Consider the following 20,105-nt stretch of genomic DNA (forward strand, 5'->3'; position numbering starts at 1 on the left):
GATCGATCACCGTTCTGATTCTCTTGATCGCTTTCTCGCCTTCGGACCAAAACAAAGTTGTCTATTCAAATTCTTAATCACACAGCGCTGACTGAGATTGCAACTAGGGCACTCCTCCATTAGTTTCCGTGCCATACCGAGGCCTATTTCATCATCTGGGCAGATGGGGCATTGTTTTCGATCAGTTCCTCCCAAGTGATTCCTATCCACTGCTGAATGTTCCTTGGTCCTGTGAGCTCGCTCAACGCCTTACCTTTTACCCAGATTGGTGTACTCGCACCTTCTTTCACCAGGAACTCGATGAATCTAGCAGCCTCTCGGCTACTTTTTCTTGCGGCAACCACAATTGGCTTCTTGCTGGACCACCCTCCCTGTTCGCCATCAATGTTGGCACCATTGGCTAGTAAAAATTTCGCGATATCGATGGAGCAGCATCTTCTGCTCACTTCATACAGAATATCGGGCGAAAATGTGAAAATGTGAGATTGAATTGCCTTGAAGCACTCAAGGGCAAGGATCTCCGCCAGCGGGTCGGGTTCTTGGGGGATGATTGCTTCGTAGAGCGATAGGATCAACCATCTCGAGTCAGCCAGGGATGCGTTCTCAAGTAAGCCAGATGATACACTCTCTACTAAGTCTCCGCGTCTTGTGCGCCCAATGAGCCTAATCATGGCCCCAATAGATGCTTTATGATAATAAGCATTTTGCCAGCGAGAAGTCCAGAAACTGAAAATTCCAAGGGAAGCTTGGAACACCTCATAATTGCCGTGTTGAATTGATGCTTTGAATATGTTGTCGACTAATGGTGTCCACCTGAGGCCGCCTCCCAGGGATTGGGAGAAATGACTTTGAAAAAAGTCCGGCGGAATCTTCCTTAGTAAATGATGGATCACAGCGTCGGACGACCCTTCTTGGTAAGCGCTCAACAAAAGGCTTAGAATGATTTCCGGTTCCTCGACTTCTGCTCCTTGTATTGTAAATAAGTCGTTCTCTTTGACAGCGTCGGTAAGAATGTCTTTCAACTCTTCTTTGCTGGACACCTTCGTACGTCCTTGAGTGATTCTGGATTGGGTTTGGTCGTGGACTTGGGCTGAGTGTGACTCTACATCAATTTTTCTTGTGAAGCCGAGATATGCAAAAGGACAATCCGGGTAGTGGCATTTGAAAGGTCGGTCATGTTTTTGGGCATGTTTATTCCTTTTCGATTCGGTGTCGAACCCGTCCCTGTACAGCGGACACCCAGGCCTGCCACATTTGTAAATGTTGGCTCCGTATAGACTCTTCAATTCCTGGCAGACACAGTCAAATTCATGATGACTCGTGTCGCAGAGCATACTTTCGAGTGACTGACGAAACCTTGCTTCTGTCTCAGTGAATGTGAGCGGGTCCACACACTTCCAGTTTTCACCTGCACGGTCGAGTCGTTAAATACTAAATACTTCGGGTTCAAAAGATTTATGCTTGGATGCCACAGTGACTCACTATCGTCGAAGCTAAGGTCTCTCTTCCGCTTCATTGAAAACTCGTGCGCATTGTCCAGACTGCGTTTTGTCTTCTCTTCGATCGAGCCTAGAGACTCGGAAAACCCCACACCTTGGGGCTCGGATGAACTAGTCTTGTCCTCGAAACTCGAGTTACTTCTCGTGTCGATGAGACTCTCGATATCCTCTAGTAGCTTGTGGTACTCTTGTATCCCCATTCTCTCTATGTGATGAAGCCAGTGGTTGCAAACGTAGTCAAGGAGTACGAATGCACCGGATCGGATGTTCCGGCTGAAAGTATCGTCATTAATGTCTATATCGAAACAAGAAGATTTCAAGTACTTGATGCACATTGACGCTACGCACGCATGCGATGCCGGTTCGGTGAGGTACTGTTTGCTCTGGAGGCTGAGAAGATATCTGGCTATGTGTTAGTACCACGACTAACAAAATAGCTCCCAGGTGCCGCTCGATATGTCACATAGAGATACATACTCTCGCGCGCTGAAATGAACGAAGCGGAAGTGGCCATCGATCTCTTCGATGAACGGGCCACACCTTTGCAGTATGTTCAGAAATAATCCTTTGCATCCTCTGGATGGATTCCTTCCTTGAGCGGTGTACACGGCAAGTTGAATCTCATTCTTGCTGAGTGGCACCACAGAGCAGGTGATAAGTGCCAAAATCTGCCGCGCATCTTCAGACTGACGCTCACCCAGGTTGTCTGTGATTCTGTACAATATCCGGTCGTATCTATATATCTATTAGCTCTTGCCAGGCTAGAGGTGCTACAAAAAGCTAACGCCTCATTGAGTCCATTCGGAAGATCTTCCACAGCTTCCTTGATAGAGTCAAAGTCTCCTAGCAATTCAATGCTGTCGCAGACAAGCCGTGCGTATAAGAACATGCCTAAATGGTTAGCACCGGCTTTCCTCAATCAACATGGAGGACGAGATGGTTGGGAAAAAAGGGGAGTCTTTAGGCCAAAGTGTGTACAAGTTTGGAGCATCTCGGGTTGATCGCAAGTCAGAATGAATGAGCTTCTTGGAATAATTTCCGCATGAAAAATGTGTGAAACTGAGCTCAAAACTGAAAGGAAGGACAGATCGCTAGTATATGTATAGTTACCTTCGGCTTTTACTGAGATCGCTTTCATCAGACTTGGGATCTCCTGCGCCAGGCCGGATTCAGAATAGCCGGAATCTGACACCAGCGAGGAGGCTCGACTGTGAACATAAGCCTCGATATCATGCTTGTTGCGATCGTGAACTCGAAGAGGCCTAATCTCTTCTGGGATCATTCTAGAAATATCGTCTTCGGGTCTGCTGCTGACCAGAACCTTCACGTTATTCTTTCGGAGAAGTTCGAACATTATTCTTAGAAGTTGGAATCTCTCGAATTGTGATATCTCATCGAGCCCATCAATTACAATGAAAGTCGTGGGCATTAAATCCAGAAAACGGCTGAAAAGATCTTGAACGAAGGCCAGGTCGCTGTTGAGACGGCGATAATCCTCTTGATGAGCCAAGATTAAGGGAGACTGTAACTTCTTATGGTCAAGTGCGATCTGCCAAATGAAGGAATGCAATAGCTGAAGCGCGGAAATACTTTCTCGAGAATGATATTTGAGAAAAGCAAACACTAATGGATCACCCCTGGTTGAGATATTCTCAATGATTGAGGATGAAAGGAACGTTTTCCCTGTTACCACAAACAGTCAGTCACTTCTGGATGTTATGAAATTTGATACGGCTTACCAGCTCCAGGTATTCCCTGTAGCCATAGAAGCCTCGATGTTTTGTGAGATGGGTTGGTCCAGAGGGTGTATTCTTCCTGATCCAGTAACCAATCACCCGATCGAACTACTCGATGAGACTTCAAGTGCTGCAGGTCTCGGTCGTAGAGGGCTGGGCTGAGTGAGAATTTGACAGCCTCCAAATCCTGGCGTTGTCGAAAGTCATGTTGTCTTTCGAATTCCTCGAAAGCTCGCTGGCGGGCTACGTGCGCTTCAAGGACATGAGCCAGTGTGATTGAACCGTCCATGAGTATCCTGTGCTTCTCAATGTTTTCCGTGATGACGCGTATGCGCCCAGCAGACTTTGGCCAGAGCGACTCGAAGAACACAGACCACCCTGTCGCAACGATTCGTTAGCATGCCAAGGCTCCCCATCCTTGCAAATGATGAAGGCATCGGAAGGTTGTCTTACTTTTATGTTTGAAGAAATCCAGGACCGTGGCGTAGAAGTCCAGAATATCTTGATAGAACAGGCATAACACTTGATGTATCGGTTGGCTGCCTGGGAACAATTCTGTGTACTTCTCGAAGGCTGGGAGAGACAAGCTGACTTGGGCCATCGTGTCAACCAGCTTGTCAAAGCTTTGAATGTAAGTGCTTGATGTCTAAAAAAAAAAAAAGGAAATATCAGCACGAGGGCCACATTGTATTGAGGGGCTTGAAAAAGCACTCACAAGCAAGAGGAACTTGATAGGACCCTGTTTGGGGTATCTATGATGAGAATTTATTCCCGATTCAGCCTGGGCTATCGTTACATACCCGTATGAGTGCTAGTATGTCAGGTTTGACTGTGACAAAGGTCTCGATGACTTCCCCGTAGTGTCTCAGGCATTCTAGAAATGGTTGAATTTTGCGAAGGTTGCGTGTTGTTCTTGATTTGGCCTGTGCTGATTGTATGTCCTCAGCAGCCTTGTACACATCATCGATTGTGGTGAACTCCTCAAAATTAGCTGGCGTCCCATTAGGAAAGTGGGACAAAAAGTCTTTCTTGGCGCTTTCGAATGCATCAGAAAGAGCACGAGAAGCCATTGTGTCTTTTCTTGAAGTTGGACACAACCCCGGCCAGGGAAGGAAGTGCCCCTGAGGTGAAGAGATCGAGGAGTTCAAAACGGGACTGGAAAGTCACAACGGTCGAGGCTCTTCTGGCCAGCAAGAGAATGATGGCTACATGTACGATGTCTCCGAACGAGAAGTGTTGTTGATCTGTTGAGTCTGTGTGCCTGCATCCGCTTTAGCAGGGCGAAGCACATCATCCTATAGTGCCACGTCAGCATCATTGGTTGCACTGCCTATGCCTTTGGATGTCATGCGGTCGGTCACCGGGCCTTGCCATGGTGTTGGGCTGATGTAGGTGCTCAAAGAGAGGGTCCAGTCATATAGGCCCATTCTGGCATGGCCCGCGGGGTAGTTGTACCGTGACATGCATTCAGGCCTTTTGCTTTAAGAATCGAGACTTGTTGCGCAAACCTGAGAGCCATATCGCAGCGGAACACTCAAGCAATTAACTAAATATGCCTAACCAAGACACATATCACTAGAAATTTGACAGTCTAAACTGAGTCAAAGGCATCACTGTGATACTTTTAAGCTTTAGACATTGTACATGGTCCATTTTCTTGGACCAGAAGCCGAGACTGTACCTCATTATGCAGCCAAGGATTGAGTGGCGCTTCCACAGGCAACACAGCCATTTCAGCTCTGACATGCGCAAGTATAACAGCTACTGCGTCATCATCTCATTGTCGTCCATTTGATTCTTCGGGACGGGTCGCAATGTCCTAATCTTGAGCCATTTCGCAACGTCTGACAGCAACTTGGGAGGAATTGCACATCTTGATATCAACCTGAAAGCTTGAACAACATCTTATTCGCCATCTAGTGACTTTAATTACTGTACTTTATCGAAATGAATGTTGGTATTAAACGTTCTCACCAAAACACTCGTATGGAAATTCCTAGATTTAAGAGGAGGAAATCTGAGAGCATAGAAGTCGCAGCCCACGATGATGCCGTAAGAAAGGCAAACATTTGCGATACCACAGTAGACCAGTCGATGGAATGTTTATCAAGTTCCAAGCCGCTTTTTGCTCTTAAGTATGACACGTGCTTTGGAATGGTAAGTCTTATGATCTACATAATATGGCAGACTGCTGACTCACACTGATATTTACAGATCAAAATCGAGGCGAAAAGCTTAAGATCGGAGCCTCTGGAGGCTGATGGAGAGAATTTCGTCGAGGTCTCACTCAGCATTGAGGGTGACCAGCTTATTGCACGCAACATTGTAACACATGCATACGGAGGATTATTCGCACGGCAGCATCGATCAACACTCGCCCTCAGAGAGCTTTATGAGCATCACGGCGCAACACTCCGAGCCTGGCTGATTCGCGGTGATGCTTCAACACGCAAGAAGCATGTCTACAACTTATTCGTAGTTATTTATGGCATGTATGGCCAAAGAGATGCCATTGGAGATGCTTTGGACTGCGCAGAACTGTTTCTTCAGGACCCCCCAGATCAAATGACAGGCGACCAATCTGTACCATATTTTAACCCTCATCGTCTGTACAATCCGGCATTAGGTAACGGAATGAAACAACCTGACGAAAGCGACGCTATCATACCTGCCAGGGTTGAAAAGCAACAGAAAATCCTCTATGACACGGACCCTCTGAAGCGAAGACTCCAAGAGGTCATGGATTCGGCATGCGGTCCTCGGCACTTTGCTAGAAGCCAGCAAAGCCCACGCATTCGCACAACGCTTAAGCAGTAAGTGAAATGTATTAATCTGGACTTATTGATTCCTATCTAACCAAGAAGACATCAAATCAAAGCACTTTCTATGATGGTGGAAAAGGAGAATGGGGACATCGACGAGAACGCATTTGACTCTGTATGGAAAGTCATGAGGCAACACGACAGTATCAAGTACGAGGACACTCCAATTGTGTTATCAGAATGATCTGCCCTGACACAAGCAAGCTAATGGCTCTGTAATTAGATACAAGAACACTGTCACTGGATCTGTGCAGACGAACTTTCCACGGCTTTGTCACGGTGGCATTCTTGCTGATGTAGGTCCTTCTACCACTCTATCAAGAGAATCATGTTAATTTAAAAAAATATACAGGAAATGGGACTGGGGAAAACTCTCACAATCATCTCCCTGATCGCTGCATCGAAAGACTGGACCGAGTTTGGAGCAGACCGCTCCTCATCTCCTGAAACGACCCTAGTTGTCACAGCATTGTCATGTAAGTGTCTATCACCTCGGGGCCATGATAGCAATCTAACCATATAAAAGTGCTTCAGACATGGGAAGAAGAGCTACTAAAGTAAGCAACTCCTATAGAAACTAAAACCAAACTAACGAGATGCCAGTCACGTCCATCACGGGCAGTTGTCGTACTACAGATATTATGGAGCGTCCAAAGGAGATATCTCGTCGCTCACGAGTTATGACATTGTATTGACAACTTACGACACAGTGTCAAATGAGATGCCGAACAAAGCCCAGGAGACTATCGCGGGCCGCGGAATCGCCTCTATTGAGTGGCTACGTGTAATTCTCGATGAAGGTGAGAGTATTCCCTAAATTTTCCCTCAATGCTGCCAGGATCAGCTTGGCAACTACGCCGCCCATGATTACTGATGGGATGTTTTGTACGATAAAGCACACGAAATTCGCAACCGCTCCACAAGACGATTTCGAGCCACCTGTGCCCTGAAAGCTCGCTTCCGCTGGTGTCTCACGGGGACACCGATCTTCAATCGGGTTGAAGACCTTGGCTCCTTGATTGGGTTCCTTGGGGTCCATCCATTTGACTCATCCTCGATATTCAACTCCCAGATCACAAATCCTGTGGTCAAAGGAACACCGAATGGGTTAGAGACGTTGCGAAAGCTCGTTCATGCAACGTCTCTACGAAGAAACAAAGACTCGATTCGTGACGAGTTGCGCCTTCCCGGCCGCAGAATTGTTAAAGAGTTTGTACAGTTGTCCAGAGAAGAACAAAGAGACTATGACTTGCTGAAATCCAGATACGCCTCTATCCTCGACGAAGATGACGGGACAAATATCGCTCGCCGCTATACGGCTTCCGTCATGCAGACGATAGCGCGGCTAAGACAATTCTGCGACCATGGACTGGATCTCTTGCCAAAGAAGGTACACCAATTGTTTGATAACTCTACGCCAGCGGCAAAATTTTCGTGGAGCCTTCTGGACGCCTTGGGATTATGTGCTGTCTGTCAGACTCCAGTCAGCGAAGAAAGCTCAAGTCAGGACTCCCTCGACTGCGGACATTACTTGTGTTCTCGATGTCAGAAAAAGATTCCTGAACAGGAAACAATGGTCGATATCGTGTGCAATCTTTGCGATCTGGATACGACAAGATCCGGTTCGAATAGCCCTCACCAGGAAACTAATTACGCTGTGGCCAAAAGTGATTACATGCCATCGTCAAAGGTCCAGGCATTGCTTCGAAATTTGGTGTCAGTGGGCCAAACCTCCCCCACTCAACCAATCAAGAGGTATGTCTTACCCCTCTAAGTTCTCAATTCTGTGGTTGGTTCACTCACTATCGTAAAAGCGTTGTGTTCTCTTGCTGGATCAAGATGCTCGACTTGATACAAAGGGCCCTGGTCTCCCAGGGACTAGACTTTGTAAGAATTGATGGCAGCAAGACAGAGAGAGCACGTAGAGAGGCTATTTCCAGATTCAGGAGCGATCATGACTGTGGAATCCTTTTAGCCACGATTGGAAGTGCCGGTGTCGGGTAAGTCTATCCTAGTCTAGCCCTCGCCTTTTTCTAGCTAGCATTTAGAAGAAAAAGATTGTGGGCAGGTCAAAACCCACTCTCATTGTGCGTGACTTGATCTTCTGACTAATATCGGACGTATAGACTTGATCTCACTGTCGCCAGTCATGTGCACATTGTTGAGCCTCAATGGACTCAGACAGCCGAGAACCAAGCCATAGATCGTGTCCACAGACTTGGCCAAACACAGGAAGTTATTGCCACGCGCTACATAGTAAGAAATAGCATCGAGGAGGTATGTTGAGAAAATCATAAGTTGAATTCACATGGCTAAAATCATTCCAGTATGTCTTGACAGTTCAAGACAAGAAGTCTGCTGTTATGCGCGAGGCATTTGATACCGATGGGGTGGAAAGCGTGATAAGCACACGAGAAAGGTTTCTGCAGGTATGAAATCAAACTTCATTCTGGTGACTGATAATTGATTTCTACAAGTATCTTGCATAAATATCATGGGTGGCCATAAGTTTGAACATCTGTGATGCCATATGCTTGTAGCATTGAATCATTTCTGGGCATGGCTGTTCAACAAAAGGACATACGGTTACAAAGGCAAGCAGCAGCATATAGGTATGAAGGCTGAAAGTGTGAAATATGATGCCACACACCGTACTGCATGGCAAGATTAATATGGTTGTGGAACAAATCGAGATTTTATGTCCTATGAGCGAAAATCCTCCCTCTAACTGCCATACTTTAACTTATTTACATGCATCTTTGAAGTCCTCTATCACCAGGATATTAAGCGAACGTTCAGTCAGTGCTCAAATCAAGTACGTCATACAAAAATAATCAAGCAAATGTGGTGTTCAATGAACCAGGAGTAGCAGTCCCTGCAACACTGGCTCTCATGCAAGCATAATGCCCACCTGTAGACACATTAGTCACGCAACAAGCATTTCATCAAGAGTAGCACTTTGCTACATAACTCGGTAACGAACATAACCGAAGCGACAGCCTCATTTTCAACAGTATGAAAAACATCACAGACGCTTTCAGTGTGAAATACTCTAGATCCGATCTTCTTCAGCTTTCGCCAGTTGCTACAATATGCAGATGTATGGCACACCCGAACAAGTCAAGTTTGCAAATTTCAACAATTGCCACGTGATAGTGTTGCCCAGAGTCTGCAAATCAACGAATGCGAACGATTTGGGTTGGGACAATAGTCAAAAATAGGTATCAATCATGGATCACATCTCTTGCTGGTCTTGAGAGCACCCACAAAGTTGCCAGAGTAATCCACATGGACCAAGACCTGTCTTGATTCAAGGTAGTTCACAGCGTAATATTTTCTCATGCCCCTAGACTTGCCCCTAAATATGGCCTGAACTACGGCCTGGGCACCCGAGAGCCGAGACTCTTCCGAGTAGAAAAGGGGCTCAGGCCGGGACTGATTCTCCCCCACACTACCGGGCGGGACTAATCCACGTGTTGGCGTTCTGCACTGCCCTGATCCAAGCAAACCTGCTCATAACCGGAGATAATCACCAGTGGATCGATTCATCATCATCAGAATGAAGACGGAGTCGACGCGGGAGACAAAGGCCTTCGCCAGTGTGTGCCACCGTTCAAGTTGTGGCCTAAGGGATTCTTCAAGGCTCAGGGGCAACACGCGTAATACTTGACTAGAAGAAGGACAATGCGTAAACACGCGTAATACGACCTAGCGTCCTTTCAAATTCCTGGGATTATCTTGTAAGTCGAACGCAGGCGAGTCATCTTTATCACAAAATCTTGAACCCACCGCCAGTGCCTGGCAAGGCTATTTTCAGTCCACTTTTTAAGAATAAACAGAGGCATCCCCACAATGCATGGGATGCCACTCCACTTGTCGGGATCATGAGATGATGATCTTTTATCTAAAAGATCGTGGCTTGGTGGGCGGCGTATTTGATTGCGGTCGTGACGACGCGTCACAGCTCGGCGCAAAAAGCAGAAACCTCGGATTTCCGATACGTGGAACCAGCGTACGTATATATATTGGAAATGTTTCTCTTCAAACGGCACTAGAACATCATCTGCACCCGCTGAACCACATTTCATTCGCTGGGAGTTTCAACCACGTTCTTTTACGTTGCAGTATCGTTGCACCATGCGTTCGTTTATACCCGCTCTCCTTGCTGGGACAGCCTCGGCCGGTCTCCTGCCGCCCTCGAGAGTGATTCGGCAGGAAGCCACCGCACCCACTGTGACCCTGGACTACTGTACTTTGACTCCTGCTGCCAGCAATACGACCGCAGGTCTGTACAAGTATCAGAATATCCGTTTCGCTGCGGTCCCCACCGGTGACCTGCGCTTCGCGGCCCCAGAGTGGCCTCCCGTCGAGACCGAAGTAAACGATGGATCACTCGCCGAGTCCGATGTCGATTGTGCCAGTACCGAAGATTGCTTGTACATGGATATATACGTGCCGGCCAGCGCTGCGAACAAGTCACTTCCTGTACTTGTATGGACATATGGCGGCGGTTTCACAGGCGGCAGCAAGTCAGAGAACACGCCCGAAGGCCTGGTAAGCGAGAACCCAACCCAAAAGGCTTGACTTTTGCTAACGACCATGGTTTTCAGTTCGATTTGAGCAGCGATTTCATTTTCGTCTCCTACAACTACAGGCTGGGAATAACCGGTCTTGCGAACGGCCCAACATTGCTGCACCAGGGTGGTACGAGCAACACAGGGCTCTGGGATGTGCAGCACGCCTTTGAATGGGTCAACAAGTACATCTCCAACTTTGGTGGAGACCCAGACCAGATCACAGCCATGGGCTTCTCAGCTGGAGGCTCTCAAGTCCTCTTCGAGATGACTCGATTCGCCGGCCACGCCGAGCAGCTCTTCGAGCAGGCATACGTTATGTCCCCTGGATTCGTCCCAGGAGCCGGCCATGAGCACGCCGAGGCCTTCTTCCTCAACGTATCTTCTGCTGTGGGATGCGATGGAGGCGACTTGACTTGCTTGCGCTCCGTCAACTTCACAACCCTCCAGGATGCCGCTGATACCCTGGTCGACACCTATACCTTCCAATTGCAGCCTCGCGTTGACGGTGACTTCGTCGCTGACACTTACGAGGCTCAATTCTACCAAAACCGCTTCAACTTTACCGGCCCTGCTGTTATTACCCACGAGCAACATGAAGCAAACGGCCAAGCTTGGTCCGGCGTCAACACTACCGAGGATGTGTCAACGTACCTGCGCATTTTCTTCCCCTCCATCACCGACGCCGAGGTTGAGGAAGCCCTCACCTTGTACCCTGAGGACGACTATGAGAGCCCTGGCCTGCGCTTCTCTGACATGAAGCAGCACTTCGACCTCACTGCCCATAACATGGCTTTCACACACGCCATGTCTAACCAGACATGGAACGGCATGGTCCAGATCGATCAGTCTACCCATGGTACCGACCAGAGCTACTACTGGTACAGCACCTGGACTCTGTCATCGGACTCCACAACTACTTCGAACTCTAGCTCTGCTAGCAGCAGTGGTGGCGGCTTCGGAGGGAGCTCCTCCGTTGACACCGCGACTGCCATCCAGATGCAGAAGTATCTGCTATCTTTTGTTCTCACTGGCAACCCCAACACTCAGTGGCCCGAGGACAAGCTGGAGTGGCCTCTCTACAGCGAAGGCGGAAACGACCTCGTCTTCAACACATCTGGATTGTACACCCAGACTTCTGACTTGGAGAATGCGAAGGTTGCATTCTGGAACAAGGCTCTCTGGTACTGAGGAAAAGTGTGGTTATTTACGTATTGCATGGCGAGACGGCGTTATGATAAGGTTTCATGTGACTAGAATCAGGAGAAATTAACCCGTCGATTCACGGGGTCATACAAAATGAGACTTGAATTACTCCTACCCCAGTGCTGCAGTCGAGTCAGTGAGGCATGCTGAGGTTCCCATTAAGTTCATCTCGGCAACAATTAGTAGTTGTCCACGTAAATTGTATGTGCCTGGGAGCAAGTAATTGTGTCCCGGAAACAGCATCGAAGCCTGATAATGGAGCTAGTAGCTATGCTGACAACTGATTAGGCTAAATTAACGAGCTATTGAGAAAACAAGCAGTTCAGGTCACCAGCCACTTGTGTGGCTGACTCCGTAGTTGATGAAAGGGAATCAGTCACTTGAGATCTTGGCAGGGGCTGACTGATGCACACTCTACGACAACACGAAGAAACATGTTTCAGCGCCACTCATCCCGTCTCGACCAATCAGCTGAAATAGGCGACTTCAAAAAGATGCTCGGCCGGTTCGGTAACGTTCGAACTGTCGTGTTCTTGAAATAGCATGGGGCGTACCAAGAGTTCACGGGATCTGGACGATCCAGGATTATCACTGTGGCATTTGCCTCCTGTCTCCTTGAACGCATAGGCTCGCACCACTTTCGGCCTAATCAAGAACACCCTAGCCGAAAACAAACTTTATTGGCACGCATATTGAATTTGATTGAGTGCTTCAGACGAAAGCATCACGGTCTTGGGTCTTGGAAGCTCGGCAGCTTAGAAATTCCCGTCAAATTGACTTTCTGGTCTCCTTTCCCCTTCTTGTAGAACACGAAGCCTCAAATCCCAAAACAATCTCGTCACTGAACTCCTGCCCGTTTTCCGACCCGTAGTTCTTCATTAATTGACTACTCTTAGCTCTTGAGAACATTGCAGTACCTGGTGCAGTAGGAAGTGGGGCCACCTTTTCATCTTCTGACGAGAACCGTTTCGCCGCCGATTCCGTCGTATACAGTCTCCAACGCCACTGGCAATTTTTCCACAGACAGCGGCATGGCGGGCAAATCGCCTTCCCCATCTACAATCCGGCAAATATGGAGTCGGAAAACGACAACCGCCGTGGCATTTGCTGTAGTGTTACTGTTTTGCTGGACTTTGGGGCCCGCGTCCATAGTAAGTCTGGCCGCTATCCAGTCACTTGACCTGCGCTGTTGACGCGTCTCTACAGCGGCAATTGAAACTCTCAGCTCTCCAATACTCGGATCGGAGGCCGGGAGTCGGCCAAAATGTTCAGCCCGGAAGCGGACTCACAGCAATCCCTGAAGTCTCTGGATTCAATGAAGACGTCGACTTCCCAGGCTCATTTGGTGGAAACGTCGCGTTACTGATGGAAGAGGATCCAATGGCGATATCGAACTTCGCTTCGGTATTGCTACACTTCCGCAGCATGCTTGGTTCTAGCTGGGAAGTGGTGATTCTCACACGAAGGGGATGGAAAATTCCCGAGAGTCTGATACTACGACAACTCCTCAGCGATGGCAAGATTAAAGTGAGATTCCTGCCCGATGAAGTTTCGTTTCCGTCACATCCATCTGTGTCTATATTCCTCACAGATCCCTGGCTGTGGGAGACTTTTGAGAAGGTCAATCGCGTCTTGATGTTCCAGGCCGACAGCATAATCTGCAGCAACTCCAAAGCCAGCGTCGACGACTTCCTCGAATGGGACTTCATTGGGGCGCCCGTACTGCCGGCATACGTGGACTCGACTAGACCAAATCCCCGCTCCTTCAACGGCGGTCTTTCGATTCGCAATCCTCGCATCTTCGCCGAGATCGCCCGTGATCCTAACTTAAACTTCACACAAGACCTGCACTCAGGGCCATACGACAAGCTTCCAAACAACATGCGCTTCGAAGACCACTGGTTCATGTGGAGGATAGACGAGCGACCAGACCTGAACGCGCAGATCCCGTCACCCGAGGTCGCTGGCCAGTTCTCAGTTGAGACGTGGTACTTTGACCACCCCCTGGGCTATCACCAGCCGCACCGGTGGCAAGCGGAGCGATACTCAGAGATTGTGGAGTGGTGCCCTGAGGTTGGGCTTATATATAATCAGGAGGCTCCGGACCAGAGGTGGAACTGATTGCAGTGAGAAGATGGATTAGATGATCAAATGGATCATTCTACTTTTTAAGACGTACGTGTAGCGTGTGATTCAACGTTTTTGTTTTCAAAGCGCATCAGCATAGCGCTGGAAGACTATATTAATCGTCTGAGATGCTCTCCGAGATGTCCAGGGTGATATAAACAGGGCACAATGTGAATGAACGTTGAAACAAGCTACCTTGAGATGAACCGGGGGGGATCACCATGTGACTTGTGGACAGATTCGCGAATGTATTCGAAAATCGACTGCGATTGCCAGAATCCCAGTCCTGATCTGCAAGGAACATCTAAACAGTGATGATCTCAACCCGTCTTGAACCAAAACCCGCCCTTTCCGCTGGAAGAACACCACTCGCCACGCCATCCCATGAGCTTGCTTACACAAATAAGCGCAAGCTGTGCCCAGTATTTACCCTGACCAAAACCAAAATGCAACCAGACAACACGAATTTGGTGATGAAGAATACATATGAAGAATGACAGGAAGCGACGCCGCTATCCACCTAGTACAGCAGTTCACCACTAGCCACCATCCTCTTGAAATCATCATCCGGCTCGTGGAACCGGTATTCCTCACCCCGGCATACCCGGTCAACTTCCTCCCTAACGAAAGGATATACATCTTTCCATGCGTTCCGCCCCATCCAACAGTCGAGATGACCATAGCCAGGAACCACGCGGCGGCGGTACTCGATACCGTCGCTGTCGTGCGGGCCGCCATCACCCTGGACACCGTTGGCGAGGCCGCCGGCCTTGGTACCGAAAGTGTCGCACAGGATCTCGTACGTCTTCTCGGTGGACTCAGGGCTGAGGACAGCGTTGTCGCGGCCGACAAAGAGCAGGAATGGCACGCCCTTAAGGCGCGCGATGTTCTCGCGCGTGTTGAGGACCTCGAATAGCGGGCCGTTGCCCATGGCGTGGCCGGCGGCGCCCATTCGCATCAGCAAGTGCAGCAGGGTCATGTTGACACCGCCGAAGAAGCGGTCGATCTGCCGGTGCGTCGCCTCGTTGAGGTTCTTGTGGTTCCAGCAGCGGCCGAAGGTCAGGCTGATGCGGTGGCAGCTCGCGCTGTTGCAGATCTCGCGCCGCGCGTCCGGCATGAACCGCAGCACCTGGTTGAGCGCCCGTTGCACCAGGCTGTCGTCGCGCGACGTCGAGCAGCTGAACCAGCTGCCAGCCAATAGGTTGTACATCTTATCCAGCGGAATCGGCCCCGCCGTCGCCTTGATCATGTTCATTGTGTTCCAGATCGGGTTCATGAACACCTGCGAGCACGTCACGCCGCGGACCCACGACGACGGGATCCTGCCGTCCAACAGGCCGGATGCGAACGCCACGCTTCCCATGCAGTGAGCTATGGTGTATATCTTGGGCGGCTCGAACTTCCTGACTTCTTCCGAGTCCTTGTGGAGATTTTCCTTTTTCGCGAATTCTTCGCGATTTATCTGGCGGATGTGTTTCAGACACGCCTTGATATCAAGTCGCGCGTCATATGTGGTCCAGTTGTTCTCTGCGATCATGAGCTGGCCAATCCTATGGACGGTCACAAAGACGCGGTATCCGGCGCGCGTGAAGTAATTGACTGCATTGTAGGGGATGGTCGGGAGCGCGAAGATCTGATGATCGACACTTGCACCAGGAATCATGAACAGATCGATCACGCCGCCCTTGGCGTGCTTGTTCGTCGCGTTCCACATATGCATCTTGGTGCACCGTCCGTCTTCTGCCCAAATGTCGAAGGACTTGTTGGGCACCGTGTTGTTGATGTATCCGCTGTATACAGTTGAGGGGTACTGAAGAGTTGTCAAGGGCGCCAGGAAGAGTGACATGGACCTGCGAGTAAAGAAGGTCATGAAGCTGGCCGCGCTTGTGAGCTTCTGTAGAATTGACGAGCCAGTGGGCGTCATGGTCATGAGCTCCGAGAGGAAGTCGCCGGCCTGTATGTGCATCATTCCCTTAGCAACGACTTGTAACTTGCGCCATGCATCATCGTCGTGCTCGTCGTCTTTGATAGGACCCATTGCGATACGCTTGCTAACGGTGCAGTACAGTGTTGTGGTTGACCGCCAGAATTGCCACGGCGCGAGGGCGACGGAAGAGTCGACAACTTTGTAACCATGGAAATGAAGTAGTTCGCCATTGATACCCGTCATGTCGAAGTCGTACGTCAAATTACGGGTTCCAGGGGCCTTCAGGTCAAGTTTGAAGAGATTGAACTCGCCTCTTTGCACCATGAAAGGGGAACCCGGGATCGTCGGACACACAAAAGTGCCAGTGAGCATTCCCCGGTGTGCAGGATCACGCACGATACTCTTGGTGTTGAATGCCTGGACACTCAAGAAAAATCGAGCGCTCTCGCACAGGCTCTTGGCTGTTCGATAAGCCAGTTCATAGTTGGGTCTCTTGTCCTCCTTCATGCCATCCTCATCGTGGTGAATGAAGCCTGACATGACCTCAGTGAAGCCAAATCCGCTGGCCTTGATGGCATCCGCCTTGCTGATCACATGGGCAGCGCCGTTGACGCTCTCAATTTCGGAGCGCGCAAGTGCCATCTCCTCCATGGTCTTTCTCCGGCGTCTCTTGGGGTGGTGTTTTGGCTCGCCGAAGAGATCCAGAATACCATTGTCCGTGCGATCAATTTCCAGGTGGCGATCCTTGCAGTACGCCTCAATAGAGCGCTCTGCAAGTGCCGTGATGGTCGCAAATGGATTTGCTCCGAGTGCGGCGGGAATGACAGCTGCATCCATAACAACCAGGCCCTTGTGAACCGCTTTGCTGTCCATGTTCTTGCCTACGAAGACCTGACCGAGATGATTTGTCACGCCCGTCATTGGCGTGCCATCACGGGCCATGCTTGCACCGCCAATGGGGTGTACCGTTACTTGTTGCTGGCCCAGCAGCGCAAAGAAGGGGTTTTGCACGAGTGTTCCGCCAACAGCCTTGGTGGCCTTGGCCAGGATTTCGTTGAGCTTTTTGACATGGTCGCTTCGTCCAACGCCAAGAAACTCAAGTTCAGGCTTGTCGTCTTTGAGGGTCAGCATGGCTTGGTTGCTGTCATGGGACATGATGAGGTAGACCTGGGTCCTCTCTATTGCGCCGTTCTTGAAGTAAGGACCGAGGATTCGGCTTCCCCACCGGGCCAACTTGGCATGAGCCTTGTCAAGTAAGGTCTCTTCGTTCGAGATACTACCGGGCATCAGGTCCAGCATGGCCTGCATAAACGGGGCGAGTGCTTTTGGAATGGTCCCTTCTTCTATCACGTAACCATCCAGAGGATTATCATGACCATCGCGGTTGTCGATGATACCAGTGATACACGGTCCTACAGGGTTATATGGCGAAGGAAATGGTCTGCCAACACCGTTGACCAGCTCGTCCGTGTTGTACCTGTGATGATCACGTCAGTAAAAGTTCTCTCTACTACGGAGACCGATAGGATTCAGAGAAGGCGATCGCATCATCTTGTGTAAACTTACCCGAATGCCAGAATGTCTCCATTGCCGCTCATGTTCTGCCCGACCTGCTCACTCATGCTCAAGCCCAACTGCTTGCTCCGCAGCAGTATTTCTGTGGTGCCAATAGCGCCACCACCGAGGAAGACAGCATGCTTTGCATGAACCCACATCAAATCGCCATGCAGGTTCGCGCGGAAGTGACCTCGATTGCGCCCGTGCCAGGCAAAGTACACGTTGTACCCGCCGCGTTTCTCGGAGCACTTCTCAATGTATCGGACCTCGCATTCACAGAACATCTCGGCGCCCCAGTTCCATGCGTCTGCGAGGTAGGTCACCAGAGTGGTCGTCTTCGAGCCGTCATTGACACCCGTGACGTCTTGGCCGGTCAGTGCCGAAGGGGACATCTCCACTCCGCAGCTGTTGGGTCCGTTGCGGAAGCGAGTTGTCTGCTCGACACGCCTGAATTTGTCCGACATTCCAAGATACCCGGCTTGCTTCTCGAGCATTTCAAGCTTCGGAAGCTTAGGCCAATCAGACGGGTATGGCTTTGGGTCGAGAACCTTCTTTGCCTTCTCGTAGTCTGCGAGACATGGGATTAGCCGCCTAGAGTCTTGTGTATGTCTGAGAGTACGCTTTCTTACATTCGTCGAGACAGTGAGGATGGTCTCTTATCTCTTTTGGCCATGCTTTCATCCTCAAGGCATCGTGGTTGGCCTTCAGGAAGACGTTGGCGTTCATCAAGCTGGTGCCACCGAGACCTAAATGTATGTGAGTGATTTGGTCAAGTATGGTTGAACCAGCGGAGCATAACTCACCATTGCCTACCATCGCATGCTGTCCTCTCCCGAGAATCAAGTGGTACATCCCTGTAGGATCACCACCATCAACAGCGATACCCTCACTGACACCTTTGGGCGCGAGATTCCCTGACCAATGCAGCTCATCTAGAGCATGTCCTGCCCCACTGGGATACTCGCCAGGCCACTTCTCGCGTCCTCTCTCAAGCACACAGACGCTCTCGCCTGCTCTTGCCAGCCGGGACGCTGCCACAGCGCCACCGTAGCCGGATCCTATGACGATACAGTCATAGTCCCTGCGAAGAAGCTCAACAGGCCGTGAAAGGCGAGGGTACTCGTGCTCGACGCGACTGTCGTCTGTGTACGTCCGTATATTTGCGTGCGCGCGAGAACGTGGACCACCGGCTTCGCCCTCGTGAGGGCCCAAGGGAGGGATGGGATGGCTGAATCCCTGCTCTGAAGGGTCGACCTCCGCCTGTACTGAATGGAGTGATGGAGAGCGTGGCCAAGTCCCCCTTCTAGGTGATAGGCGGGGGAACTGATATGTCGATGACCCTGAATCGTCTTGGCCATCATCGCCTCTTTGATCGGATGCATTAGAGACGTGGCGTGGTGTCGAGAGAACACTGTTGGTGCCATTTGTGTTGGTGCCGTTTAGAAGGCCAGTGGGGGGCAGCTGGACGGGTCCACCTAGAAAGAGGTCTTCTGCTGGTTGCTTTCCTTCAGACTGAAGACGAAACCTCGTTCGTCCGTTCGTTTCTGACATTGTGGGCTAAATTGAGGGTTTGTCTTGTGGGTTAAGGATCCTGTTGCGATCACACAGGGGCGGGGGTGTATGGCTACAAGTACTGAGTCGAGTATGATGAGCTGCGCCTGAAGCTCGAATAAGCGCTGTCGTGGACCGGCACGGAAACAAAGACGAGGTTGATTATGGCTTGCTAGGAGGAACGCCAAGTCTCACGCACTTGGGACAAAGCAGATGGGTATCATGTGAGGAGTATATAGGAATGGAGGACTAGTCGTGACTTCACGAACTAGGGGATATATAGCTTATATGGCCTAGTGGTGTTCAATGGCGGACGAGAAGTGAACCCCGACTCATCCTTGTAAGATGTAATCGTAAGGTAGCATCGAGATGGAATAGCGTGGGGAGGCTGAAGGTACCTTGCGGAGGTGATCGGAGCGGAGACATGGTTGCCGGGCTGTGAAGGAAAGATAATCCAGGATAGCCACCCGCATGCAGGTCGACGAGAAGAATTATTGTCGAAAAGGTGACGAGGGCGTGCATCGGCTGAAGGTCAGGGCGTCGATCAAGGGGTGGGTTGAGGTCTGCAGAAGCGCGGTACCTCCGTACCCTGTGCCTCTATCCGGCCTCTCGTTCAACGGTGAACGGCTTGTCTCGTTTGCTGGACCAATGCTGGCCTGAGTGCAGCTGACAGCTTGCCGTTTTGGATGTTAGTCTGGGCTTGGGCTGATGCCTTGGGTGCAGATCGTTAAGGCAGGAAGGTAAAATTATCACCGGGGCCACCACAAAGTCTAGCTCAGCTCCGACGCTCATTGGCCGCGTTGCTAAAGTCGAGCCACTATTGGAAGATGGTGTAGAGAGGAACTAATGACCACTCGCGACAGCTGCAGGCGATGAAAATGTAAAAAAGTGGCATCCAGAACAGACATAGTTCCGCGCAGACAGAGCCTCCTGGACCCCTACTCTACACCCGGATCTTTCACCGGGAGCGATCTGAGTCTGCTCGTGGGCCTCGGCGGATTCCTGGCCCCACATCAGCAACGACGCTGCAGGCGCCCCCCTCCCTCCTCAAGATCATATGCCTGTACGTACGAGGAGTGACGCCCGATGGCCATGCTCTCCTGTAG

The 20,105-nt window shown here is 50.2% G+C and overlaps 5 protein-coding genes across 5 annotated transcripts; 3 read left to right on the top strand and 2 right to left on the bottom strand.

Moving 5' to 3' along the window:
• Positions 1-143: 143 nt before the first annotated feature.
• On the bottom strand, positions 144-4,305 carry J7T55_004494 (uncharacterized protein; the record flags this gene model as incomplete). The annotated part of the gene is made up of 10 exons (XM_053130190.1): positions 144-1,102; positions 1,483-1,772; positions 1,848-1,889; positions 1,977-2,234; positions 2,285-2,390; positions 2,610-3,182; positions 3,239-3,613; positions 3,689-3,881; positions 3,951-3,974; positions 4,036-4,305. 10 exons carry the CDS (start codon positions 4,303-4,305, stop codon positions 144-146), a joined length of 3,090 nt encoding a protein of 1,029 aa, XP_052991423.1.
• A 916-nt stretch (positions 4,306-5,221) lies between these two features.
• J7T55_004495 (uncharacterized protein) lies at positions 5,222-8,492 on the top strand (the record flags this gene model as incomplete). The annotated part of the gene is made up of 11 exons (XM_053130192.1): positions 5,222-5,392; positions 5,450-5,990; positions 6,114-6,207; positions 6,281-6,353; positions 6,410-6,533; positions 6,768-6,857; positions 6,954-7,447; positions 7,607-7,812; positions 7,872-8,057; positions 8,184-8,313; positions 8,385-8,492. 11 exons carry the CDS (start codon positions 5,222-5,224, stop codon positions 8,490-8,492), a joined length of 2,217 nt encoding a protein of 738 aa, XP_052991424.1.
• A 1,702-nt stretch (positions 8,493-10,194) lies between these two features.
• Positions 10,195-11,822, top strand: J7T55_004496 (carboxylesterase family protein; the record flags this gene model as incomplete). Its single annotated transcript, XM_053130193.1, has 2 exons — positions 10,195-10,611; positions 10,668-11,822. 2 exons carry the CDS (start codon positions 10,195-10,197, stop codon positions 11,820-11,822), a joined length of 1,572 nt encoding a protein of 523 aa, XP_052991425.1.
• Positions 11,823-12,271: 449 nt separating this feature from the next.
• J7T55_004497 (uncharacterized protein) lies at positions 12,272-13,958 on the top strand (the record flags this gene model as incomplete). The annotated part of the gene is made up of 3 exons (XM_053130194.1): positions 12,272-12,347; positions 12,734-12,988; positions 13,063-13,958. 3 exons carry the CDS (start codon positions 12,272-12,274, stop codon positions 13,956-13,958), a joined length of 1,227 nt encoding a protein of 408 aa, XP_052991426.1.
• Positions 13,959-14,484: 526 nt separating this feature from the next.
• Positions 14,485-18,999, bottom strand: J7T55_004498 (uncharacterized protein; the record flags this gene model as incomplete). Its single annotated transcript, XM_053130195.1, has 4 exons — positions 14,485-17,368; positions 17,458-18,016; positions 18,078-18,194; positions 18,252-18,999. The coding sequence occupies 4 exons, from the start codon at positions 18,997-18,999 to the stop codon at positions 14,485-14,487; spliced, it is 4,308 nt and encodes a 1,435-aa protein (XP_052991427.1).
• Between the last annotated feature and the right edge of the window lie 1,106 nt (positions 19,000-20,105).

This window comes from Diaporthe amygdali (genome assembly GCF_026229845.1).
Source record: "Diaporthe amygdali strain CAA958 chromosome Unknown NODE_22_length_803717_cov_65_427750, whole genome shotgun sequence".
Classification (NCBI taxonomy): Eukaryota; Fungi; Ascomycota; class Sordariomycetes; order Diaporthales; family Diaporthaceae; genus Diaporthe; species Diaporthe amygdali.